The sequence below is a fragment of the Leucoraja erinacea genome, chromosome 1 (genome assembly GCF_028641065.1).
Source record: "Leucoraja erinacea ecotype New England chromosome 1, Leri_hhj_1, whole genome shotgun sequence".
Lineage (NCBI taxonomy): Eukaryota > Metazoa > Chordata > Chondrichthyes > Rajiformes > Rajidae > Leucoraja > Leucoraja erinaceus.
In genome coordinates, this window is record NC_073377.1 from 142,177,780 (window position 1) to 142,203,839 (window position 26,060).

Here is a 26,060-nt window from a genome sequence, read left to right on the forward strand (position 1 = left end):
CCATGTGCCTACCTATAAGCCAGTTAAATGCTCGTTCTTTCTTTTGCATTCTTTTAACAATCTTGCAAGACATACCTTCGCATAGAGAATATTAGAGAGTCCACTAGTTAATGTCAAGCTCAAATACTGGCCGGCATGGTGGCGCAGCGGTAGAGTTGCTGCCCCGCCAGAGTCCCGGGTGCTTGCAACGCCAGAATCCCGGGTTCGATCCCAACTACGGATGCTGTCTGTACGGAGTTTGTATGTTCTCCCCTGCGTGGGTTTTCTCCAAGATCTTTGGTTTCCTCCCACACTCCAAAGATTTGCAGGTATGCGCCGGTGAGGACTCGGAGGGAGTGCCGTGAGTGCAGTGATCTTGGTGTTTGCGGGGACATTGCACCAAGAGGACATCCCGGAGTCACGTGAGAGTGTGGACGGCTTTCTTAAATAATATTTTTTATTAGAAGCATATCATAATCCAAACCAATACAGACTTTCTTTAACGATTACATATTATTAGTATCTAGTGTCTCGGACGGCTTTCTGACTGTTTGGGGGGACAGGGTCTGCAGAGAGAGTGACAGCGGTCAGCACAACTCTGGTCACATCACGGTGAAGGAGCGTGTGTGTGTGTGTGTGTGGCCCGGACATTGAACTGATGCTGTGGGTCTCCACTTATGCTGTGGGCCCTGGGGATTCTCACACGCCGCTGAGTTGGCTGTTTAAGTCCATGTTTAATTCTTATGTATTTTTTAATCGTTTTTGTATGACCGTATGGCAAATCAGATTTCACTGTACCTCGGCACACGTGACAATAAAGGATCATTGAATAACATGACGCCAAATAATAATCTGTAATGAAGATATTTTACACAGACATCAGGGATTAAAGGATATCAGGGACTTCGTCCCACTGAGGGCAACTCTGTGCTTGAAAAGAGACCATTGAGCAGACACGGCAGTCATGATGAATGCAAGTTTCACCTGGGTCACATCAATGTGTGCATCACTAGAGTTGGTCTAATGCAGATTATTGAGCAGTCTAAGTGCTATCCTATTAAAGGATTGAGAGCGACTGAGGAATTAATTTTTTTTATTAAGCCCCATGGCTAAAGGCCCACAGAACTGTGCTGACACAGGCATTCTTCACAGGGATCATCAGCAGACTGATCGAGGTTAATAACACACTGAGTCCATCTGATACTGAACCTGCCCAAAAGAAACCTACGGATGTCAAGTCATCTGTTCATCTATAAAAGAATCATAATGGGATGCCGTCCACATTGATGGAAATTATATGCAGCAGCCTCTGTTGGCATGGTGAATATGAATGACATGCAGTTTAAGAGTCTGGAACTGCTCTATAAAAGATTGGCTTGAAAATGTGCAGAGTGTATAATGGCCCTAGAGTGAATGCAATGAAAGACAAAGGCTAATTAGATGGGGAGGTCAGGTTTAAGAAGCAGGCAAGTAGGCTCAATGAAAAGAGGGTGGATTTGACAAATTAGAAAGGAGATGAGAAGAAATGTCTTCGGTCAGAGGGCGGTGAACCTGTGGAATTCATTGCCAAGGATGGCTGTGAAGGCCAAGACATTGGGCATTTTTAAGGCAGAGACCGACAGATTCTTGATTAGTAAGGGTGTCACGGGTTATGGGGAGAAGGCAGGAGAATGGTGTTGAGAGGGAGAGATAGATCAGCCATGATTGAATGGCGGAGTAGATTTGATAGGCCGAATTGTGGCCTTATTCTGCTCCTAGAACTTATGAACTTATAAATTAGTGCATCTAAACAGGAACAGCAAATAAATGCAAAGTTTTTTTTTAAATTGGAGACAGGCAACTGAGGAAAAACTTGATAGCATCAAGATGGCTGCTGGTATCTTGGACTTTATTTTCCAGAAAATGGCCGTCACCAGCAGAAAGAGAGTTTATTAGAACGAGTGCACAAGTATATACAAAAGGCCAAGGAAACATGGCAAAGCATGAAACTTCAGTGTGTGTGTGTGTCACTCTTATGGGCCTGTCCCTCTTGCCGATTTTTTAGGCAACTGTCAGCGACTGTCATCGTCATAGCAGCTCGCCAAAAAACAGCAACAACCTACGACAGCACCTACGTCACGGGAAGTCAAGCTACGCTCATTGGCGTCAAACCCACTGTCGCCAAAAATGTTTCAACAGGTTGAAAATTTAGCGGCGACTAGTTGCGCGACTGAGGAGACGACTCCCGGCGACCACCAACGAACAACTAGTCGCCTGTACTTGCCTAAAAAATCACCTAAGTGGGACAGGCCTCTTATACCTTTACTCAACATTAGAGACTGTTAGATTAGTAGGATGGGATAAAATAACGCACCGTAGGAAATGCAAAAGGGGATAAATCAGGCATTGTGTGCGATTTCACATTCGGGGGGGGGGTTGATCATGCTGATGTTTCAGAAACTATTCATGGTCTGCTGCCAGGCACCAGGGTGAAGGACATCACAGAGTAGACTGAGTCTGAAGAAGGCTTCAGATCCGAATCATCACCCATCCATGTTCTCCAGAAATGCTGCCTGACATGCTGAGTTATTTGTTTATAGATACAGCACAGAAACACAGTGTTTGGCCCACCGAGTCCGCACCGACTAGCGATCCCAGCACATTTCAACATGTTGGGTTCGAGATAGGGCTCTTAAAAATAGCAGAGTCAGGGGATATGGGGAGAAGGCAGGAATGGGGTACTGATTGGGGATGTTCAGCCATGATCACATTGAATTGAATTGGAAACATGCAAACTCCACAGAGACTGCACCCGAGGTCAGGATTAAAATTGCTGCCTGGGCAAGGCCAGCAGCATGATCCAGGACGAGTCGCACCCTGGCCACTCCCATTTCTCCCCTCTCCCATCGGGCAAAAGATGCAGGTGGGAAAACGCACCCACCACCAGATTCAGGGACAGTTTCTACCCAGCTGTTATCAGGCAACTGAATCATCCTACCACAACCATTGGTGACCCTCGGACTATCCTGGATCGGACTTTGCTGGCTTTACCTTGCACTAAATGCTATTCCCTTATCATGCATCTATACACTGTGAATGGATCGATTGTAATCATGTAGACACAAAATGCTGGAGAAACAGCGGGTGAGGCAGCATCTCTGGGGAGACGGAATAGGCGACGTTTTGGGTCAAGAAAGAGGCATTGGGTGGTCATGGTGGCGCAGCGGTAGAGTTGCTGCCTTACAGCGCTTGCAGCACCAGAGACCAGGGTTCGATCCCGACTACAGTTGCTGTCTGTACGGTGTTTGTACGTTCTCCTCCATACTGCTTGGGTTTTCTCTGAAACCTTCGGTTTCCTCCCACACTCCAAAGACATACAGGTTTGTAGGTTAATTGACTGGGTAAAAATGTAAATTGGCCCTGTAAGCAGGATAGTGTTAATGTACGGGGATCGCTGGTCGGTGCGGACTCGGTGGGTCAATGGGCCTGTTTCCACGCTGTATCTATAAACTAAACTAAACTAAACAATGGTAGACAAAAAATGCTGTAGAAACTCAGCGGTTGAGGCAGCATCTATGGAGAGAAGGAATTGGCGACATTTCGGGTTGAGACCCGTCATGAGACTGATACTTCAGTCAAAAGAAGGGTCTTGACCTGAAACGTCGCCCACGACCGTTCTACAGCAAGCAGCATTGCATTTTATTTGAAAAGGCAGGCAGTTTGAATGCACTGTCTCTCGCTCCTGTATCTCCCTAATGTGTTGCTGTTATTCTTCACTTCTGATCTTTTTTCTCTTGTATCTCTCTGCATTTCTAATTTATCTCCCATTTGCTGCTGTCCTTCAGTTCTGAACAGCTCTTTTATCACAGTCTCCCTGTTCTCACTGGGATTTGTTTGCCGGCACCTGAGGTCTGTGCTGTCCAACCATCAGCCTGCAATGTCTCGTTTAATCAAACAGGATCCTTTAAATGGTTTATCCAGTGGGCGATCCAGTCATCGTGGTGTGAAAAGATTGGGAGATAGCATAGCTGGGGACTTCCCACAGTATTAAAGAAAGCCTGCAGGAAGTTTTAACGTGCAGGCGGTGTTAATGTGGAACTGGTTTTATTGCTATGGCTTTCGCAGTGAAAAATTAATTTGTGTCAATAAAATTGTGAAGGGGTTTAAATGTGCACAAGTGGACAGTTTGTGTCAGGAGATGAGTGCAAAAGCAACGGCTCCATTTGATAGGAAGGAACTGCAGATGCTGGTTCAAACCAAAGATAGTCGCAAAATGCCGGAGTAACTCAGCTGGGCAGGCAGCATCTCTGGAGAGAAGGAATGGGTGACGTTTCGGGCCGAGACAATCAGGTCTTCTGAAGAAGGGTCCCGACCCGAAATGTCGTCTCTCCAGGATTGCTGCCTGTCACGCTAAGTTACTCCAGCTTTTTGTGTCTATCTTTGATGTAAACCAGCATCTGCAGTTCCTTCCTACACGTGTTTTATTGTCATATGTCCCAGATAGAACAATGAAATTCTTACTTGCAGCAGCACAACAGAATATGTAAACATAGTACGCTGTAAACAATATAATAAACGAGAAAGAAAAGTTCAGTGTGTGTATATACTCACAGATACACATATATACAGATCTTTTTTTTGTAATACACACACACATGCATACGTGAACATAAAAAGCAAACAAACAGTAATAATGCAATAATAATAATAATAGTCTATGTAGTTCAGAGTTTTTTTGAGGTTATCGTGTTTAATAGCCTGATGGCTGCGGGGAAGAAGCTCCTGAACCTGGACGTTACAGTTTTCAAGCTCCTGTACCTTCTTCCCGATGGCCTCATGTTCATTTGGTAAAGCAGTCTCACCCTTATAAGTCCTCAATCTAATTTTCATGGGACCGTACATTGACCAGAAGGATGCTGGTGGTGGGGAGGAAGGGTCTTGATCCCTGTTGTTCAGTCTTACTTGCAGGTCGCCCCCAATGACCAGCTTTGCAGGCGGATCCTGGCGCCTCCAGATACTGCACTCGCTGTTTATATAAGCTACAGAGCTAGGAACTCCACTGCCTTTGGGAGCTCTGTGGTGGTCCGGAGATCACAGTATCGCTGTTATTTATCATCAATAAATAGTCGAGGAGACTATCCGTAAAAGCACTGATTTGCGCTGTTTCACGTAACCTCTTAACTTGTGCAGTTTCAAGCAGCTTTACTAATCTTCGCCCGTTTGTCACACTCTGGAGCCATTTAAAACATTTGTTACTGCCTTTTGCAACACAATAACCGTTTCAATTCATACCAACCTTTACAGAGAGAAGGGGCTGTCCCACTGCGGCGATCTAATCTGCGAGTTTAAAAGAGTTTGCCCTCGACTCCAACTCCCAGCAAGGTCGACACGTGGTCCTAGGAGGTCCTATGAGGTAACTGCAACTCTCCTTCATGCTCGAGGGAAGTTCCCGTATACTCGCGGCCTCAGCTAGGTCACGGAAGATTTTTCAGCATGTTGAAAAATTTCCCGTGAGTAAAATTTGGTCGGCATAGTTCGTTTGAACTCGTAGTGCAGTGGAGTGGGGTCGCTATTTAGTTACAGGCAGTCGAGGGCAGCCGTAGGCAATCTCCTTCGCTGACCGGGGCATTTTAATTGGCTCATTGGAGTTTTCAGGACCAAGGAAAATCGACCGGTAGGTTCAATGTCCGCTAAACTTTATTAAACTTCTTAAAAGTGTCTCTCCTCCTTCTACCCCCCCCCCCCCCCCCTTCTCCCCCTTCTCTCCCTTTCTCTCCTCCTCTCTCCCTCCGCGCTCTCAAAAGGACTTACCGTTACTGTGCAGCCGTCTTTTACCTTCCTCTTCATCGCGGGTGTGAATTTCAGACAGCGCTCCCCCGCTTTTCCTGGCCCCCGCCATTGCAGTGTGTGTGTGTGTGTGTGTGTGTGTGTGTGTGTGTGTGTGTGTGTGTGTGTGCGTGTGTGTGTGTGTGTGTGTGTGTGTGTGTGTGTGTGTGTGCGTGTGTGTGTGTGTGTGCGTGTGCGTGTGCGTGTGTGTGTGTGTGTGCGTGCGTGCGTGCGTGCGTGCGTGTGTGTGCGGTCGATCCAGTTTGCGGTTTCATCGCTGATGGTCGGTCCAGTTCGAGGTATTTCAGGCGAGTGCCCTCGAGCTTGAATGTCGAAGACACTCTTTTGAACTCGCGGATTGGGTTGCCGCAGTGGGACAGCCCATTGAAAGGTTCCAAGGCGTTTCTGAGGATATTGTTACCAACAATTAATGTAAAACCACTTCTTAGGAGAGATATTCAGAAGCTTAGTCTGAGAGGTAGGTATTAAAAAGTGTTTTGAGGATGAAAGATGGGTCAAGAAAGAGGTGGTAATCTTACGGGAAGATGTTGCTTACAGCTTTGGAAGTCTGAAGCATGTTCGCAAGCCATGGAGGCTTTTGAAAGTGAGAATTAAAATCACAGGGCTGCTTAACTGAGATCCAACATAGGTTCTATAACAGGGCGGCATGGTGACGCAGAGGTAGAGTTGCTGCCTTACAGCACTGGAGATCTGGGTTCGATCCTGACTACGGGTGCTGTCTGTACGGAATTTGTACGTTCTCCCCATGGCATGCGAGGGTTTTCTCCAAGATCTTCGGTTTCCTCCCACACTCCAAAGACGTACAGGTTTGTGGGTTAATTGGCTTGGTATGAATGTAAAATTGTCCCTCGTGTGTAGGATAGGATAAGTGTGCGGTGTTCGCTGGTCGGTGTGGGCTCAGTGGGCCGAAGGGCCTGTCTCCGTGCTGTATCTCTAAACTAAACTAAATCATATAAGCAAAAGGGTTATAAATGATTGATATGGTACAGATTCGTTTTTGAACCATGAAAGAGCAGCCAAAAAGGATTAGAATAGTCCAGAAGCAATAAGGTAATGCATTACAAATCCAACACGACATTAGATGAAGCAGGAGTAGGAATGAGGCTGAGTGGTGATGGAGCTAAATACTCTCACAGGTTCTCAGTATTTAGACAAATCTCCAAAAGGATTAGTATACATGAGTATTAGATGGTCAGTATGGAAGATGGTAGGCCAAAGTTCTTAAATTCACAAGTGATAGGAGCAGAATTAGGCCATTCGGCCCATCAATCATGGCTGATCTATCTCTCCCTCCGAACCCCATTCTCCTGCCTTCTCCCCATAACCCCCGAAGCCCGTGCTAGTCAAGAATCTATCTACCTTTGCCATAAAAATATCCATTGTCTCGGCCTCCACAACCTTCTGTGACAAAGAATTCCACAGATTCACTGCCAAAGGACTTGTAACTGTGCTGCATGACTTTGGCTTGGAGTTGGATTTGTTGCAGACGTGGAAGTAACTGGTCTAATTAGGCCAAGTGGTGTGAGAGCACATCTCATGGAATCTTTTCCCCTTACCAGAATGGAATGATAGTGGAGGACATAGATTTGGGGTAAAGGACAAGAGATTTGGCGGATCAAGAGGGATAATGTTTTCCAGCCAGCGTAGTGAGTATCTGCAATTTATTGGGGAGAGTGATGGACGGAGGGTCACTAACAGCATTTATGTTTGGCTGGACCAGCATAGAGTCATACAGCGTGAAAACAGGCCCTTCAGTCCAACTTGCCCATGCTGGCCAATATCCCCATCTGCAGTAGACCCACCTGCCTGCGTCTGGCCCATATCGCTCTAAACACATTCTATCTATAATTGCGCTTGAATCAGCTAGACCTTGTAGGCCACGGGAAAAGTATTGGAAGATGGGATTAATATAGAAACATATAAAATTCTTAAAGGTAGACAAAACTGCTGGAGAAACTAGGCGGGTGAGGCAGCATCTATGGAGCCGAGGAATAGGTGACGTTTCGGGTCGAAATCCTTCTTCAGACGGATGTGGGGTTTGGGATGAAGAAAGGAAGAGGCGGAGACAGTGGGCTGTGGGAGGGCTGGGAAGGGGAGGGGAAAGAAGGAGAAAGCAAGGACTACCTGAAATTGGAGAAGTCAATGTTCATACCACTGGGGTGTAAACTACCCAAGCGAAATATGACGTGCTGCTCCCCCAATTTACGATGAGACTCACTCTGGCCATAGAGGAGACCCAGGACAGAAAGGTCGGATTTGGAATGGGAAGGGGAGTTGAAATGCTGAGCCACCGGGAGATCAGGTTGGTTAATGCGAACTGTGCGCAGGTGTTGGGCGAAGCAATTGCCAAGCCTATGCTTGGTCTCACCGATGTAGAGCAGCTGACACTTAGAGCAGCAGATGCAATAGATGAGGTTGGAGGAGATGCAGATGAACCTCTGCTGCACCTGGAATGACTATTTAGGTCATTGGATGGAGTCAAGGGGGGAGGTAAAGGGAAGTGCCAGGGCTGGGGCTGGTTTAGTTCTTAAGGGATTGGACAGGCTAGATGCAGAAAAAATGTTCCCAATGTTGGAGGAGCCCAGAACAGGGGGCACAGTTTAAGAATAAGAAGCAGGCCATTTAGGACTGAGATGAGGGAAAACCTTTTCATCCGGAGAGTTGAGAATCTGTGGAATTCTCTGCCACAGAAGGCATTGGAGGCCAATTCACTGGATGTATTCAAGAGAGTTTAGCTCTTAGGGCTAACGGAATCAAGGGATATGGGGGAAAAAGCAGGAACGGGGTACTGATTTCGGATGATCAGCCATGACCATATTGAATGGCAGTGCTGGCTCGTAGGGCCGAATGGTCTACTCTTGCACCTATTGTCCATGTTTCTGTGTAATATGATGGGTCCCCGCTGGTCAGCGTGGATGTTTTGGGCTAAATGGCCTATTTCCATGCTGTATGATTTCCAGGTGAAGCACACCACTAATGTTGTGACTGATTTGATTCAGATTCATACAACTACATAAAGATGGAGGTTACACAAAAAAGCTGGAGAAACTCAGCGGGTGCAGCAGCATCTATGGAGCGAAGGAAATGGGCAACGTTTCGGGCCAAAACCCTTCTTCAGACTACATAAAGATGGATTTGGCCCAATTGCCAAGGAGTGCATTTCGAACAAACATGCTTTCAATCTTCTGACGAGTTAGATGGATGATATTTCAGCTCTCCCAGAATTGGATTTCATTCAAGGAATTTAATAATCCAGAGGGAGTTAAGGAATCAACAAGTATAATGTTAATGGCAGATCTCTTAACGGAGGAATCTTGGGGTCAGAGTCCATAGCTCCCTGAAAGTACTGACATAGTGGATAGAGTGGTGAAGAAGGACTATGGTATACTTGCCTCCATCAGTCAAGGGCCTGTCCCACCTGGCCGTCATTTGCGCGTAATTTACGCAACATTATTTACACGTCATGACGCATGACGCGCGCGTTGTGACATGCACGTGATGTGCGTATGGTGCGCAATGACAGACAGTGATGAGCAGCCGTGCGCGGCATCGCAGGATTTTGTGATGTACAAAACCTTTGCTCGCCATCTGCGTGACGCGCAAATGAAGGCCAAGCGGCCCTTAAGGGCACTGCAAACAAAAGTCAGAAAGTCACCTTGCAGCTTTACAAAACTTTGCTGGGGCCAAATTTGGAATATTGTGTGTAATTCTGGATGTCCCGTTACCAAGAGGTGATGGAGGCTTTGGAGAAAGTGCAGAAGAAGTTACCAGGACGTTGCCTGGTTTGGAAGGCATTAGTTAGAGATTGAACATGCTTGGATTGTCTTCTCTGGGGCATTGGAGGCTGAGGAACTTCTGATTGAAGTTTATCAAATTCTGGGAGGCGAAGATAAGAGTCGCCAGTCACAATCTTATTCTCAGTGGGGATATGTCAAAGCCAAGAAGGCATAGCTTTAACGTAAGGGAGGAAATTTAATACAGATGTACAGGACAAGTGGGTTTTGTTTTCAGACTGAAGAAGGGTCTCGACCCGAAACATCACCTATTCCTTCGCTCCATAGATGCTGCCTCACCCGCTGAGTTTCTACAGCATTTTTGTCTACCTTCGATTTTTTCAGCATCTGCAGTTCTTTCTAAAACAGACCAAGACTGAAGGTAGATTGAGGAGTGCAGAAAGTAATAAACAAAAACGTTTATCACAAGCAAGAGATATCACTTGTGCTGTTTGATTACTTCACAGTGACGGACAGTGAAAATTCAAATAGGCAAGTTGGCCACAAATATATAATCCCACACCAAATTCAAGCTATTTAGACATAAGGAAGTGAAAGTTGGAGCAATGTGTTCCACGGACAGAAAGCTCAAGGTTTAGTTTCTTGAGGCAAGGGATAATGTGAAAGAGACAGAAAGTCTGGTGAATTTTGTCTTTCACTTTGTGATGGAGACTCGGTTGAATGCACCTCCTCCAACCTCATCTACTGCGTCCGCAGTTCCAGCTGTGGACTCCTGTATATCGGCGAGACCAAGCGCAGGCTCGGCGATCGTTTCGCTGAACAAACCAAGTAAGAAAATTCGCTGAACACCTCCGCTCAGTCCACCTAAACCTACCTGATCTCCCGGTTGCCAAACACTTTAACTCCCCTTCCCATTCCCATTTCGGTCCTGGACCTCCCCCATTATCAGAGTGAGGCCCAGCGCAAATTGGAGGAACAGCACCTCATATTACGCTTGTGCAGCTTACACTCCAGCGGTATGAAACAGCGCTACTTCTCTAACTTCAAGTAGCTCTTGCTATCCCCTCCCCCTTCCCAGTTCTCCCACCAGTCTTACTATCTCCGACTACATTTTATCTCTGGACCACCCACTCCCCTGACATCAGTCTGAAGAAGGGTCTCGACCCGAAACGTCACCCATTCCTTCTCTTCAGAGATGCTGCCTGTCCCGCTGAGTTACTACAGCATTTTGTGTCACTCTTCAAAAACAGTTAACGTGGTTTTTGAAACCTACTAACAAACGCCACTCAGAGTAGCATTTGTTTTGTATTACTTGCAGATGAAATGTCATTTGAACATAAATCCTATCTCCAACACCTCTCTCAACACCCAAGAATATTTAATTTTCTTACTTGACGTGACTGGATAGTGCAAGCTCTTTACTAATTTCAAACAGTGCCCAAAGCTATACAAATGTAACTAATAGCATTTTGTGAAAACAGTAAATTTAAGAGATTTTCTTGTCTTCTTAGTACGAGAAGATTGGACGTGCATAAAAGCTGGTTATGAAAACATTGTGTGTACATTGCCTGGCCCGAGGGACAACTCCAAAGACTGGGTTATCAATTTCACTAAAGTAGACAAAGAGCAAGGCCAGAAAATACCATCCATCTAATTACTTTGCACCAGTCTGTCAGGTTGATATCGACACGTCACGGAAATGACCTTGCACTGCCGCGCCCGTTCAAGTACACAGCAATACAATTTTGTTTCATTTGCTTGTCGTGCAGATGCAGCTGTTGAATGAAACATTGCACTGTATGTAGTAATGTATAATTCAAAATGCAGATATTTTTAGGCTTCAAACTAAGGCCTTAATGCTGGAACCAGTCATCGAACTAGAAAATGTTGAATTTAGAAGAAAATAGCTCAGTTGCAACAGAGAAGGTGTCTATGCTGCTCTTAAAGTTGTATTTTCACAGATAATATACCAGATGCTGGGCTCAAAATTCAAAGCAGTGTGTGTAATTTCACACTGAAATTTAAGCCTTTCATTCAGGAACCAACATATCAGTTCATTCAACTCACATTAGAAAACACTTATCAGCATGTTTCTGCCAATTACAGACTGGAACACTCAATACCAAACTGTTCAGGGTTGTCGACTTTCTGGAATAGTAATGGGTTTAATGTTACCCTGACAATGGATCTCATTTTAAGTCTTACAATGCGAATTTTAAAATAGCTTATTTCTTTCTACCTGGCTTTCGCTGTTAAGACAATCACGAGAGAAAGACAGGCCTTCAGACTAGGTGTGGGCTTCATGCTCGGGCCTCGACATGTCAACCCATTGACAAATAAACAAGTCGACGGAAAGAAATAAAATAGACCAATTCTCTTGACAACGCTAAAATAGTGGCATCCTCTGGGGAAATCACCAGTGTTCTGGCATTCGTTTCCCTGCCACATTGTACAGCATGCAAGTGAGACACAGCAGTGACATTTAACAGCAAACATCTCTTCCTTTCAATATCAATACAAAAAAAAATACATTGGAGATAATGCAGATATGGCAAAACCAGAACATAAAGGTCATTTTAAATAGCCGGTCGGTTCAACCCCTCTCTGCCTCTGACTGCTCTCCTGCTCCACTGTATAGTTTGCACATACCTTTTTCTTATTTGCAGGGCAGATATAAAAATTGGTAATTATGTTGGTGGTGCCAGGCTGCAGGTTCAGTTTCACGTAGGTAGTTCCATAATCGGATGACCTGCCATCAAAAACAAGAAGCGAGTGTTAATTATAGTTGGAAAGAGAGTCAGACAGCACTCATTTCACTATTGCCATAGGGAAGAAGGAACTGGAGCCTGAAAACTGTAATGTCCAGGTTCGGGAACAGCTTCTTCCCTGCAGCCATCAGGCTATTAAACACAACAACAAATAAGCTCTGAACTACAACAGACTATTATTATTATTATTGCACTATATTTGTTTGTTTATTGAGTATGTGTGCATGTGTATATACACACACTGAACTTTTTTTCTCCCGTTATGTACGATGTTCACATATTCTGTTGTGCTGTAGCAAGCAAGAATTTCATTGTCCTATCTGGGACATATGACAATAAAACATTCTTGACTCTTGAAATCAGGCCCACTGAGTCTGCACACACTATTGAGCGCTCTTTGTGCGCTAATGCTTCACTGATCCAATTTTATTCTCCCTATATTCATATCAACCTTTCCCAGATACTACACACATCCTGGACTAAGGGCGTGGAAAGCAGCCATTGAACCTCCCAAACTGTACATCTTTGGAATGCGATTGGAAACAGGAACACCCAAAGAAAACCACACAGTCTCATGAAAATTCTACACAGACAGCACTGGAGATAAGGATTGACTTTAGAGATACAGCGAGGAACAAAGTCCTTCGGCCCAACAAGTTATCACCCTGTACATTAGCACTATCCTGCACTCTAGAACAATTTACAATTTTACTGAAGGCAATTAACTTACAAGCCTGTACGTCTCCTACTCACCTGCCAGTGTGGGAGGAAACCAGAGCACCCGGAGAAAACCCACGTGGTCACAGGGAGAACATACAAACTCCATACAGTACCTGTGGACAGGATCAAACCCGGGTCTCTGAGACTGTAAGGTAGCAACTCAACCGCTGCGCCAGAGTGCCACCCCTGAACCCAGGTTGAACCCAGGGTTTCTGGTGCTATGAGGCAGCAGCTTGACTAGCTTTGTCAGTATGTTGCCCTAATTAATGGTGGTATTAGTGTGCTTGTTACAGCAGCAAATATGGAATGACAGGCAGAATGACGTTTCACAAGTATGCTTCAGGGATACTTCTACCTGCACTACTTGCAAAACAGAGTAAAAGCAGCAACTTGCACTTCCGACATAGCAAATTGTCCCGAGGCACAACATAAAGGCTTGAGGAAAACTGATTGTGCGATGAAAAAAGGTGATAATGTAGCAAAAAAGTTTGAAGGAGGGAATTGAAAAATTTAGGGCCTCAGCAGGCGGAGAGCTGGTCGCTACTGCCAACCAGGTAAATCACTTGCATAGCAGCTCGAGAGGTTTTTGCCCTGCAAAGTGCTGTACATGCAAGTTCCTAATAGAGCATCTGGACCTGATGGGACCAGGGTGGCACGGTGGCGCAGCAGTAGAGTTGCTGCCTTACAGCGAATGCAGCGCCAGAGACCTGGATTCGATCCTGACTACGGATACTGTCTGTACGGAGTTTGTACGTTCTCTCCGTGACAGCGTGGGTTTTCGCCGAGATCTTCGGTTTCCTCACTCTCCAAGACGTATAGGTTTGTAGGTTAAGTGGCTTTGTAAATGTAAAAATTGTCCCTAGTGGGTATAGGATAGTGTTAATGTGCGGAGATCGTGGGTCAGAGCGGACTCAGTGGGCCGAAAGGGCCAGTTTCCGCGCTGTATCGCTAAACTAAACTAAACTAAAGCATGCTTTTATGCAGTGACATTTAAAGAAAGAATACAAATAAAAGGTAAAAGAGTGATCTAGGTGTTAAATCTTGGTAGTGAAAAGATTAGGAGAGAAATAGAACAGTAGATAAATATTATTTGATAAAATATTTAAAAAATCTCATTGAAAGTTACGAGCTATAGGATTGCTGCGGCACCATTTACATCCGTAATTCCCTTTCTGTGCTCAGGAAGTTGACTGGCATTGCAGAAATGCAAAATCTCCTGATTAAAATGGTACTTACTCTGCTAACCCTAACTTTCTTTGTCAGGTAGAGCTGGCATTAATGCCCAGTTGCAACACTGCACAGTTGCAACAATTCATGATCCTCATGGGAAAGTTAAGGATAGCCCGCTGTTTTTCTAAGGCTGAAGGAAGAACAGCAGAAATAATCTTGTAATTTGTGTGGGGGGGGGAGGGGGGGGGGCATTCACAATTCACATGTTCCCTCTTCATCACACCGCCGTATAATTTACAGTCAATTATGGAAAGCACAATTGGACTCATTATCTTTGGCAGCGAGATCTTTTGCATTATATTACATAATATACTTGGTTCACCCCTACTGCGACAACCCATCAGTAGCCTGGAACCTGGAAAAGCTAAAGTTTGTTGTCAAGAGCCCCAGACAATCACACAAGGGTTCCCAGGCCAAACTTAATCCACTTTTATACTGGTCGTCTTTGATTTTTGTTCCAGCAGCAACATCCACAAGTCGACTCGTGATCAACATGCCATTATTAAATCATACACAATTATTCATGCAACTGACTGGTAAACAAGTCAGATTTAACAGCATAAATGCTGGTCATATCTATACCAGAATCGGAATGTAAAATAATTAAATAATTTAACACACTGAGCGGCACGGTGGCGCGGCGGTGGAGTTGCTGCCTTACAGCGCCAGAGCTCCTGATTACGGGTGCTGTCTGTGCAGAGTTGGTGCCTTCTCCCCGTGACCTGTATGGGGTTTCATCGCGTGCTCCGGATTCCTCCCACACTCCAAAGACCTACAGGTTTGTAGGTTAATTGGCTTGGTAAAATTGTAAATTGTCCCTTATGTGTGTAGGGTTGTGTTAGTGATGCGGGGATCGCTGGTCGACCCTGACTCAGTGGGCCAAAGAGCCTGTTTCCGTGCTGTATCTGTAAACTAAACTAACGTAGACAATTTGAACAACCTGAAACCTATAGACTTCCTATGTAAGTTTACAGCATAATTCCGGTCTGCAATCAGTGCCAAATGATCATGTGTAAATGTCCCAAAGGTCTTTGATCCTTCCACATTTAACGTTATAATGGCCACATTTAGTAAGCAGCAAAAATGTATATATACATTTTACAATTTATTTCTATGAATTGCTGGAAACTTTTAAACTATCCAGGATTAATTCAAGTGAAAACTGCCAAAAAAAAATCGTCATCTTTTGGTTATTTGGTGAGACAAATGAATTGTTCCTTTGCAAGTCAGATAACTGAGAATTAATCCTACAAATGTCAAAATCCTTCACACAGGTTTGAATGAAATGTGTGGACTGTTGAGAGTGGAAGATTTTCTGCATGTCCATTGGGATGCAGAAGTATGCAGAATGAGAAAGCGAATGACAGAATGCAAAGCGACTCATTTGACTCGCCATAGGCAGAATGCAAAGAGGACGCACACAGTGACAACTTGAAAGCTGTAACAAAACAATGGTTCTTGCCACTGATCTTGAAGAAAGCTCCCCACAAAGATCTATTCAACTTTGAGTCATATACATTCTACTTTCTGACACATTTTGTTAACGGCGGGCACAGTGCTTGCAGCGCCGGAGACTCGGGTTCGATCCTGACTGCGGGTGCTATCTGTATGGATTCTGTACGTTCTCCCCGTGACCCACGTGGGTTTTCGCCGAGATCTTCGGTTTCCACCCACACTCCAAAGACGTACAGGTTTGTAGGTTAATTGGCTTGGTACAACTGTAAAAACTGTCCCTCGTGGGTGTAGGATAGTGTTAATGTGCGGGGGTCGCTGGTCGGCGAGGAATCGGTGGGCTAAAGGGTGTTTCCGCGCTATATCTCTAAACTAAACTAAGCTAAACTCTCAAAAGTGATCCAACTTGCTGCCGTTTACATAACTGAGAACCAATATTGAATCATTTTGATTAATAACAAAACAGGATGGAAAAAACACAAACTCAAATAATGCTTCAAAAACATGCGAAGGTTGAACAAGGTGCAAGCGTTAAGATAGACAACAGGAATGTTTATTTTAGCATATTTTTCAAAACCTCATATTTTAAACTTCTTTGTCATTGGGATTACCAAACACTCATAAAATACGTTTATTTTTATGATGAGATAGTTTATCAAAGAGTGATTAAGGAGTTAGTAGGCCATGTAACAGAAAAAACCCACTTTAACTTTCTGTAACAAAGTGTCAACATTTCAACCACTTTACAGCGAGAATACTTCACGAACACATGACATTCAAAAAACATTATAACAATTTTCCTTGATTAAAACTGCATAGCCTGTGGAGGAATGTTGAATCACTGACACGTTTGTGTTCATAAGGTCATAAGTGATAGCAGCAGAATTAGGCCATTTGGCCCACCAAGTCTACTCCACCATTCAATCATGGCTGATCTATCTCTCCCTCCCAACCCCATTCTCCTGCCTTCTCCCCATAACCCCTGACACCCGTACTAATCAAGAATCTATCTCTCTCTGCCTTAAATATATCCATTGAATTGGCCTCCACATCCTTCTGTGGCAAAGAATTCCACAGATTCACCACCCTCTGATTAAGGAATTCCTCATCTCCTTCCTAAAGGAATGTCCTTTAATTCTGAGGCTATGACCTCTGGTCCTAGACTCTCCCACAAGTGGAAACATCCTCTCCACATGCACTCAACCCTGCCTGTCCCGCTGAGCTACTCCAGCATGTTGTGTCCATCTACTATTAGACCTCAAATTATCCTCCCCCAAATTCTAACTCCTCGGTTTTTTTTCAGCATTTTCACTATTTGGTAAGTTTCGATGAGGTCCCCCTTTCATTCTTCTAAACTCCAGTGAGTACAGGCCCAGTGCTGTCAAACGCTGTTCAACCAAACATGTTAAACCAAACAAGCATGCGAATCACAGTTGTCAAGTTTCAGAAAATAGGTCGATCACAATCACAATAAACTTCTCGTTGCTATTTGTTTCCATTTTGATAACTCTCTGGTGACTTTCCCCTCGAATGTGAGAGTGGTGTGGGCCGGATGGAGCCCCTGCAGTAGCCGGGGGATCTTGTCCGTTGGGTGCGGCCTGCACCAGAGAAGCGGAACCAACGACCGGCACCATGGCCTGGCCGGGTCGACCCCTCAACTCCCACCCAGTTCCACTCTGGGGCCAACTGGTCTTCCAGGCCAAGATAAGACCTCATCTTAACAACATTGAAACTTGAAGAATACAAGTAGACACCAGAAATGCGGCGAATCTTGTGGTCTGCTTCAGTGCAATGTTATGGTAACTTAAGGGTTATGGGGAGAAGGCAGGATAAAGGGGTTAGGAGGAAAGATAGATCAGCCATGATTGAATGGCAGAGTAGACCTGATGGGCCAAATGGCCTAATTCTGCTCCTATCACTTATGACCTTAATCTACTATTCATATAATCCTATTCTAGGTTATGACTGTGCATACCAGTATAGTAAGATTGTGCATTATAGTAAGATCTTACTGAATTGTGCGCAAATAAAAATGTCACTGTACCTAGGTAGATGTGAGAATAACGAACCTTTGAACCATTGAATGGGGTCAGACATCTTCCTAAAATTGCTGATATTGTCGACTTCCCAGGCCAATCTGGTTGTGAATGCCGAAATAAAAAAGCTTGTGCATTTGCTTTCCTTTCATTCCCAAGGCCGCACTCAGTAATTCTTAAATTAAAATCATTCAGCTGCATGAATCTTTAGTATCACAAAGATCCCATTTAATCTTCTCCCTGATGGAATACTCATTGTCAGAGGTTAAGGGTCGTTCCGTGTTTTAGAGGCTGTATAATGTCTTCATGTTAACATAGTGATCAGATGGAGAAGAACCAGGGCCTAATTTCTATACAGATATGAAACCTCCTAATAATTATGATAAGGCTGAATGATGTTAAAAATATAAAATGGATTCCTGGGCTAGATTACACTTATAAAAGTCTCAAGCCTGGGCTTGCCTTTCTTTATCAATCTACTGGAGAAAAGCCTGCTTTGAGACTAAAGAGCCTGTCCCACTTTCATGACCAAATTCACGACCTCTGCCAAGTTTGCCCTTGACTCATGCTCGCAGCATGGTTGTCACGAGGTCGTATGAGGTGGTAGGAAGGTCGTAGCAGGACGTGATGCTAGTCGTAGGTACTCGTGGCATCAAGTAGGTCGGGGCGTTTTTTCTATCCTGATGAAAAATGTCCACGAGTAAAAAAGGTCGTGAATTAGGTCGTGAAAGTGGGACAGGCCCTTAAATATAAGAGTAATCTAACCCAGAAATCCATTTTATATATTTAACATCCTTCAACCTTATCAATTAAGCTCACAAGATAGAGGAAATGTCTCCCTTGCTACTCAGGAGGGAGAAACAATGTATTTTTGCAAAAGACGTAATGAAGATAGATTCAGTAGAGTAACAGGCTTATATAGCATGGGACAAGCTCTTTGGCCAAACATGTCCATGCAGACCAAGTTGCCCATCTGAGCTTGCCCTATCTGCCATATTATTGTCTGGTGTACTGACACATACTTTGACCTATCTCTCTCTGACTTTTCTATCGATGCACCTGTCCAAAGTCTTTTAAAAGTTAGAATTGTACCCACCGCTGCCACTTCCTCTGGCAGCTCGTTCCACATACCAACCTCTGTGTGGAAAAGGTTGCCCCTCACCTTCCCTTTGTACTTTTCCCTTCTATGCCCTCTTGTTTTAGTTTTCCCTCCCTGGGTGTCAGGGGTTTATGGGGAGAAGGCAGGAGAATGGGGTTAGGAGGCAGAGATGGATCAGCCATGATTGAATGGCGGAGTAGACTTGATGGGCCAAATGGCCTAATTCTGCTCCTATCACTTATGACCTTACAGTGGGAAAAATACACTTCCTATTCACCTTATGTATGTCCCCTTGTGGATTATGTATACCTCTATCTGCTCATTCCTCAGCATCTTGTGCTCCAGGGAAAACAGTTCCAGCCTATCCAGGTTCTCCTGATAATTTTCCTCTTATAGTTGAATAAAAAAATAAGGAAACGCATTTTTAAGCCAGAGATGACACAATATATTTTCTATCATAGAATCGTTAGTCATAAGGTCATGTGATGGGGGTATAATTAGGCCATTCGGCCCATCACGTCTACTCCCCCATTCAATCATGGCTGATCTATCTCTCCCTCCTAACCCCATTCTCCTGCCGTCTCCCCATAACCCGACACCCGTACTAATCAACTGTACACCCATAAATAGTCTTAGCTTGATCCTCTCAAAAGGCAATTGAATCGGAGAGTTTATGTTTTTAAAAACAGAGGTAAATCGGGGGGAAAAGGGTTAACAAAGGGAGAAAGGGAATGTGGAATTGGAATCACAATCATATCAGCTGTGATGGTATTAAGGGTCAGCAGACTGGAAGGGCTAAGTGCTATGAAGTGCTCCTATGTCTGACAACGATTGTTCCACTGGACTTTTCCAAAACTCCTGTTTAACTTCCGCTAGAGATATACATTTGTGTTCTCATACATGCTGTTCTCCAGGGTTTACGGTGATTGTACTCACGCCTAGAATGATTAGACTGAAAGTACACAGACAAGGCTTTTCACTGTATCTCAGAATATGTGACAGTAGTAAACCAAGATCAACTTCCGAACTTGGAGAGTCCAGGGAAATGACTACATCTACCGACACGTTTGATCTTGGACGGCTGTGTGAAACCTGCTAGAATCCTTTAATGTACGCGCAGGAACTCAGAATAAAAACAATAGGGTCTGACAGTACAAAAGATGCTGGAGCAGGAAGAGAGATGGTACAAGCAATTTAAAACAAACTGCTGGAGGAAGTCAGCAGTTAGGCAGCATCTGTGGTATAAAATGGACGAGATGATGTTTCAGAAGAGGACCCTTCTGATTGATATGATTAAGTTTAATGTGGGGTAAAGTTACAAGGTTATACTTAAGGGTCTGTCCCACTTACGCAATTTTTTCAGTGACTTGCCGGCTCCCGTCATAGTCACAGCAGGTCGCCGAAAAATTTCAGAACGTCAAAAATCCAGCGGCGACCAGAAAAATGGTACGACTCTTTTGGCGACATGTCGCGGGGTGACGCCTGTTTGGTCGTGAGTAATCGCCCAAAGAGGCGTACCTTTTTCTGGTCGCCGCTGGATTTTCAACATGTTGAACATTTTCGGCGACCTGCTGTGACTGTGACGGGTGCCGGCAGTCTCTGCAAAAGATCACGCAAGTGGGACAGGCCCTTTACAGTTGAAAGAAAAATTAGGAAATGGCAATGTAATGATTTCACAACTGCTCCACATTCCTAACCAGGCTTGGAATCATGTGAGGTTGGGACTTCGGGATTATAGATGGCCCTTTATTTACTTGTACCTCAACAAGATATGCAGAGTGTAAGAACTTGGAACTTGGAAGTTCTATCACCTGCGCTAACATGAACATATGTGTAGGAATGAACTGCAGATGCTGGTTTCAACATAGAAACATAGAAAATAGGTACTGGAGTAGGCCATTCGGTCCTTCAAGCCAGCACCACCATTCAATATGATTGTGGCTGTTCATCCAAAATTAGTGCTCAGTTCCTGCTTTTTCCCCCATATCCCTTGATTCTGTTAGCCCGAAAAGCTGAATTTAACTCTCTCTTGAAAACATCCAGTGAATTGGCCTCCACTACCTTCTGTGGCAGAGAATTCCATCCTTTTCTTGCTAAGAAATGGCTTGGGCAGAAACCTATCAAAGATTTGCAAAATAATGAAAAGTTTTGATACATGAAATTCAGAGAGAGATGTTTTCACATACGCCTAGTGTCTACTCTTTTATTGATGAATGCTGTACACAAATTGGCTGATTTTCCAGAATGCAACAGTGGAATTCTCTGCCACAGAAGGCTGTAGAGGCCAAGTCAGTGGATATATTCAATGCAGAGATGGATAGATTCTTGATTAGTGCGGGTGCCAGATGTTATGGGGAAAAGGCAGGAGAATTGAGTGAGGGATAGATCAGCCATAATGGAATGGCAGGGTAGACTTGATCTGCGGCGTTTTGGACCAATTGCAGGCGGGACAGGGATGATTGGCTGATGCCAATGTATAGGGAGTTGCAGTAGTCAAGGCAGGAGGAGATGAATGCGTGAACTTATATGTCTTCAGAAGAGCACAATAATCTCAGGCCTCCCAACTGCTGTAAATAGCATTTTGAATCAAGAAAATGGAAGGAATGACATGGCTCCTTACCCACAATCCCATCTTCCCCAGGCCTCACGCTGGGCAGTCGGAACAGGCCTGAGTCTGTCAGAAGCAAATTAATTTACAAAGCTGCACTCATGATACCCTCGTGATCCTGATTTGTATGTTATGATTCAAATAAGCATAATTTGCCGGTGACCCAGCCAGAAACATAATAAAAGGCTTATTATAAGACATTATACATGGTTACAGCACTATTCCGCACAGACCCTCAAGTCATTTTGGACATTTGATAAAATTAAGCCCAATTTGAACCTGGTCACAGTCTGAACTCCATTACAATCCATTCCTGGTAAATTAGAAGATTCAGATATGACAGGCTGGAAAACTCTCCAGTGTAGAAAATTTCAAAAATTAAAAAAATAAAATCACTGGAATTTAGAAGGATGAGAGGGATTTCTTATAGAAACATATAAAATTCTTAAAGGATTTTTGGACAGGCTAGATGCAGGAAAAAAAGTTCCTGATGTTGGTGTAGTCCAGAACCAGGGGTCACAGTTTATGAATAAGGGGTAGGCCATTTAGGACTGAGATAATGAAAAATTTCTTCACCCAGAGAGTTGTGAATCTGTGGAATTCTTTGCCACATAAGGCAGTGGAGGCCAATTCACTGGATGTTTTCAAGCGAGAATCACTGTAGATTTAGCTCTTAGGGCTAAAGTAAGCACGGGATATGGGGAAAAAGCAGGAACGGGGTACTGATTTTAGATGATCAGCCATGATCATATTGAATGGTGATGCCGGGTTGAAAGGCCGAATGGCCTACTCCAACACCTATTTTTCGATGTTTCTATATTTTCGATGTTTCTATGTTTCTAACACTTTGAGGAAAGAAATTCCTTTTCTCAATCTTAAAATGGCATCCCTTTACCATGAGAGTGGTGCAGCAGGTAGGGCTGCTGCCTCGCAGCGCCAGAGACCCACGTTCGATCCTTACTATGAGGGCTCTCTGTGCTAGGTAGGTTCCTGTGTTGCCTGTGATCGTGAGGGTTTTCTCTGGGTGCTCTGGTTTCCTCCCACATTCCAAAGGCCAGCAGGTTAGTAGGTTAATTGGCCTCTGTAATTTGACAAAAGTGTGTAGGAAGCGAAAGTGGGATTACGTAGAACTAGGTGTGAACGGGTGATCGATTATCGGCATGGACTCGGTGGGCCGATGGGCCTGTTTCCACACCCCTGTATCAACTAAACCTGAAACTAAATTAAACTAAATATGAGGCTGTGCTTCCTCACCAGATGAGGGGGTAAAGCCTCACCTATTTTTACATCATCAGCCAACCTGGATACAATAGATGAACCAAAATAATGGGAATTACGGTAGCTGCGAAATACATTCTTGCCCTCTTGTGCCATTGCCAGTGGATGCGGACAGGCTGCTTACTTGTATCGCTGAATGTGAGGAGAGAAACCGAGGGCTGGGAGCGAGCTATGGACTCAATGGACAAAGCATGGGGTCAGTGGGACGAAACCCAAAATATAATTAAAAAATGCATTTCCTTTAAAGAATGAACCATCACCTCGGTTTTTCCTTCCCATCCAATATAATTCTATTTTTCCACAACTTCAAAAATACTGCAGTATTTAAATCAATTAAACTTGATAATCACAAGCAAAAAGCAGAATTGGATCGAGCCAACAGTCCAAATCATGTTTCCCGTGTGCCTTTTGGATACTTACAGTACCTGCTAAACTGATTTTTCTATTTAACAGAGGTGATTAAGTCGAAATAGTCGTTCTGGGCAAGGAATAATCCAACAGCTGTCAGGTTGCGATAAACAAAAGATTGTTGCCAAGCCAGTAATTAAATTCTCTATTTAAACTTAAAATGCCAATTTACCTTTAAAATAAATATCCAGCTGAATCACAGAATGCAGGCAAGCCTAAACATTGAGAAAAGGTTTGAACAGATGCAGCCAGTTTCCAACAGTTGCAATGGAAATGAAGACTTCAATGATAACTTCATTGGGAAACACAAATAGGGAAGAATGGAAATGCCTGTAGATCACACTGCAGGTGTGAAGAGGGAAACAGAGTTAAGGTCTTGGTTTGATGACCTTTCTGTGTTACTCTCCCCAAGGATGCCACCATCTTGAATGTGTCAGGCATTTTCTATTTTAACGTTAAATATCCTGCATCTGTGGTCTCCATTGGAGATCGACCGACTGACCAAATGGTGCCAGCACAACAACCTGGCTCTCAACATCAGTAAAACCAAGGAACCGATTGTGGACTTTGGAAGGGGAAGGATGAGGACCCACAATCCTGTTTACATCAATGGAACAATGCTGGAGGGTCAAAAACTTCAAATTCTTGGGTGTGCGTATTTCCGAAGATCTTTCCCGGACCCAGCACACTGATGCAATTATAAAGAAGGCACATCAGCGCCTCTACTTCCTGAGGAGATTACGGAGAGTCGGTATGTCAAGGAGGATTCTCTTGAACTTCTACAGGTGTACAGTAGAGAGCATACTGATTAGTTGCATCGTGGCTTGGTTCGGCAACTTGAATGTCCAGGAGCGGAAAAGACTGCAGAACGTTGTGACCACTGCCCAGTCCATCAACGGCTCTGATCTCCCCACCATCAAACGGATCTATCGAAGTCGCTGTCTCAAAAAGGCAGCCAGCATCATCAGAGACCCACACCATCCTGGCCACACACATATTTCACCACTGCCACGGGGAAGATGGTACAGGAGCCTGAAAACTGTAACATCCAGGTTCAGGAGCAGCTTCTTCCCTACAGCCATCAGGCTATTAAACACAACAACAAATAAGCTCTGAATTACAACAGACTATTATTATTATTGCACTATATTTGTTTATTTATTGAGTATGTCTGCAGTTGTACAGGGCCCTAGTGAGACCACATCTGGAGTATTGTGTGCAGTTTTGGTCCCCTAACTTGAGGAAGGACATTCGTGCTATTGAGGGAATGCAGTGTAGGTCTACAAGGTTAATTCCCGGGATGGCGGGACTGTCATATGAGTGAATGGAGCGGCTGGGCTTGTACACTCTGGAGTTTAGAAGGATGAGAGGGCATCTCATTGAAACATATAAGATTGTTAAGGGTTTGGACACGCTAGAGGCTGGAAACATGTTCCCGATGTTGGGGGAGTCCAGAACCAGGGGCCACAGTTTAGGAATAAGGAGTAAGCCATTTAGAACAGAGATGAGGAAACACTTTTTCTTCCAGAGAGTGGTGAGTCTGTGGAATTCTCTGCCTCAGAGGGCGGTGGAGGTAGGTTCTCTGGATGCTTTCAAGAGAGAGCTAGATAGGTCTCTTAAAAATAGCAGGGGATATGGGGAGAAGACAGGAACGGGGTACTGATTGGGGATGATCAGCCATGATCACATTGAATGGCAGTGCTGGCTCGAAGTACCGAATAGCCTATTCCTGCACCTATTGTCTATTGTCTATTGAACTTTTATTTCTTCTCCCGTTATGTACTATGTTTACATATTCTGTTGTGCTGCAGCAAGTACGAATTTCATTGTCCAATCTAGGACATATGACGATAAAACACTCTTGACTCTTGATTTGACGATCAGCAATGGATGGGAGAACACAGATCAGGCCTTTCAGCTCACAATGTCTGTGCCGAACATGATGCCAAGTTCAATTAATCTCACAGATCCAATGCCCTCCAATCCCCGCAAATCCACGTGGATATCTAAAAATCACGGATTGATCTGCCTCCACCACCAACCCTGCTAGCACCCACCGTCCTTTGTATACAAATCTAGCCCTGCATATCGCCTTTAAACTTTGCCCTTCTCACCTTAAAGCTATGGCCTCTAGTCTTTTATATTTCCACCCGGAGAAGAATATTCCAATTGTGTGTCCTATCTATGCCTCTCTCTAATTTCACAAACCTCTATCAGGTCTTCCCTCAACCTCGAAAGTTCCAGAGAAAACAACATGTCCTTACAGCAGACATCCTCTAATCCAGACATCATTCTGGTCTGAAGAAGGGTCTTGACCCGAAACGTCACCCATTCCTTCTCTCCAGAGATACTGTCTGATACCGCTGCGCTACTCCAGCCAGCTTTTTGTGTCTATATTCAGTTGAAACCAGCATCTGCAATTCCTTCCTACACATTATTCTGGTAATAAATTCCTTTTAAATCAAGGTGAACGGATTTTGTTTTAGCTTGCGTGAAAGTGTTAAGGGAGCAGAGTCAACGTGCATCTAAGTTTACAACTCCCCTCATTTCCGTTCTCTTTTAGTTTTTCAGGATCTGGGTGGGACAAGCAAGGTCGGAACTTACTGTCCAATCTTAACTGTTGCTGAGAAGGCGTTCGGTAGCCGTCCTGAACTTCTCAAGACTTAAGTTTAGTTCATAGTACTGTAGGAGGCTCGTTTAGGAAAGATAAGAGGAGCACTAATGCAAAGGTGTTGATGGGAACTAACAGGAACCTTTTAGACAGCCGTGGACATGAATTCAGGGTGATGTGTTACCTTCCTGGTGCCTGATTCAGTCTAAGCGGCATGGTGGCGCAGCGGTAGCGTTGCTGCCTTACAGCAGTTGCAGCCCCGGAGACATGGGTTCAATCCCTTCTTCAGGTGCTGTCTGTACAGAGTTTGT

At 44.3% G+C, this 26,060-nt stretch overlaps 1 protein-coding gene across 2 annotated transcripts in view; it reads right to left on the reverse strand.

Annotated features, from left to right (window-relative positions):
* sorcs2 (sortilin-related VPS10 domain containing receptor 2) overlaps nt 1–26,060 on the reverse strand; it is a 736,913-nt gene that overhangs the window by 413,629 nt on the left and 297,224 nt on the right. For both annotated transcript variants that reach the window (XM_055644862.1, XM_055644870.1), the window contains exon 3: nt 12,189–12,288. In XM_055644862.1, the coding sequence (XP_055500837.1) occupies nt 12,189–12,288 (100 nt within the window). The remainder of the gene's footprint in view (nt 1–12,188; nt 12,289–26,060) is intronic.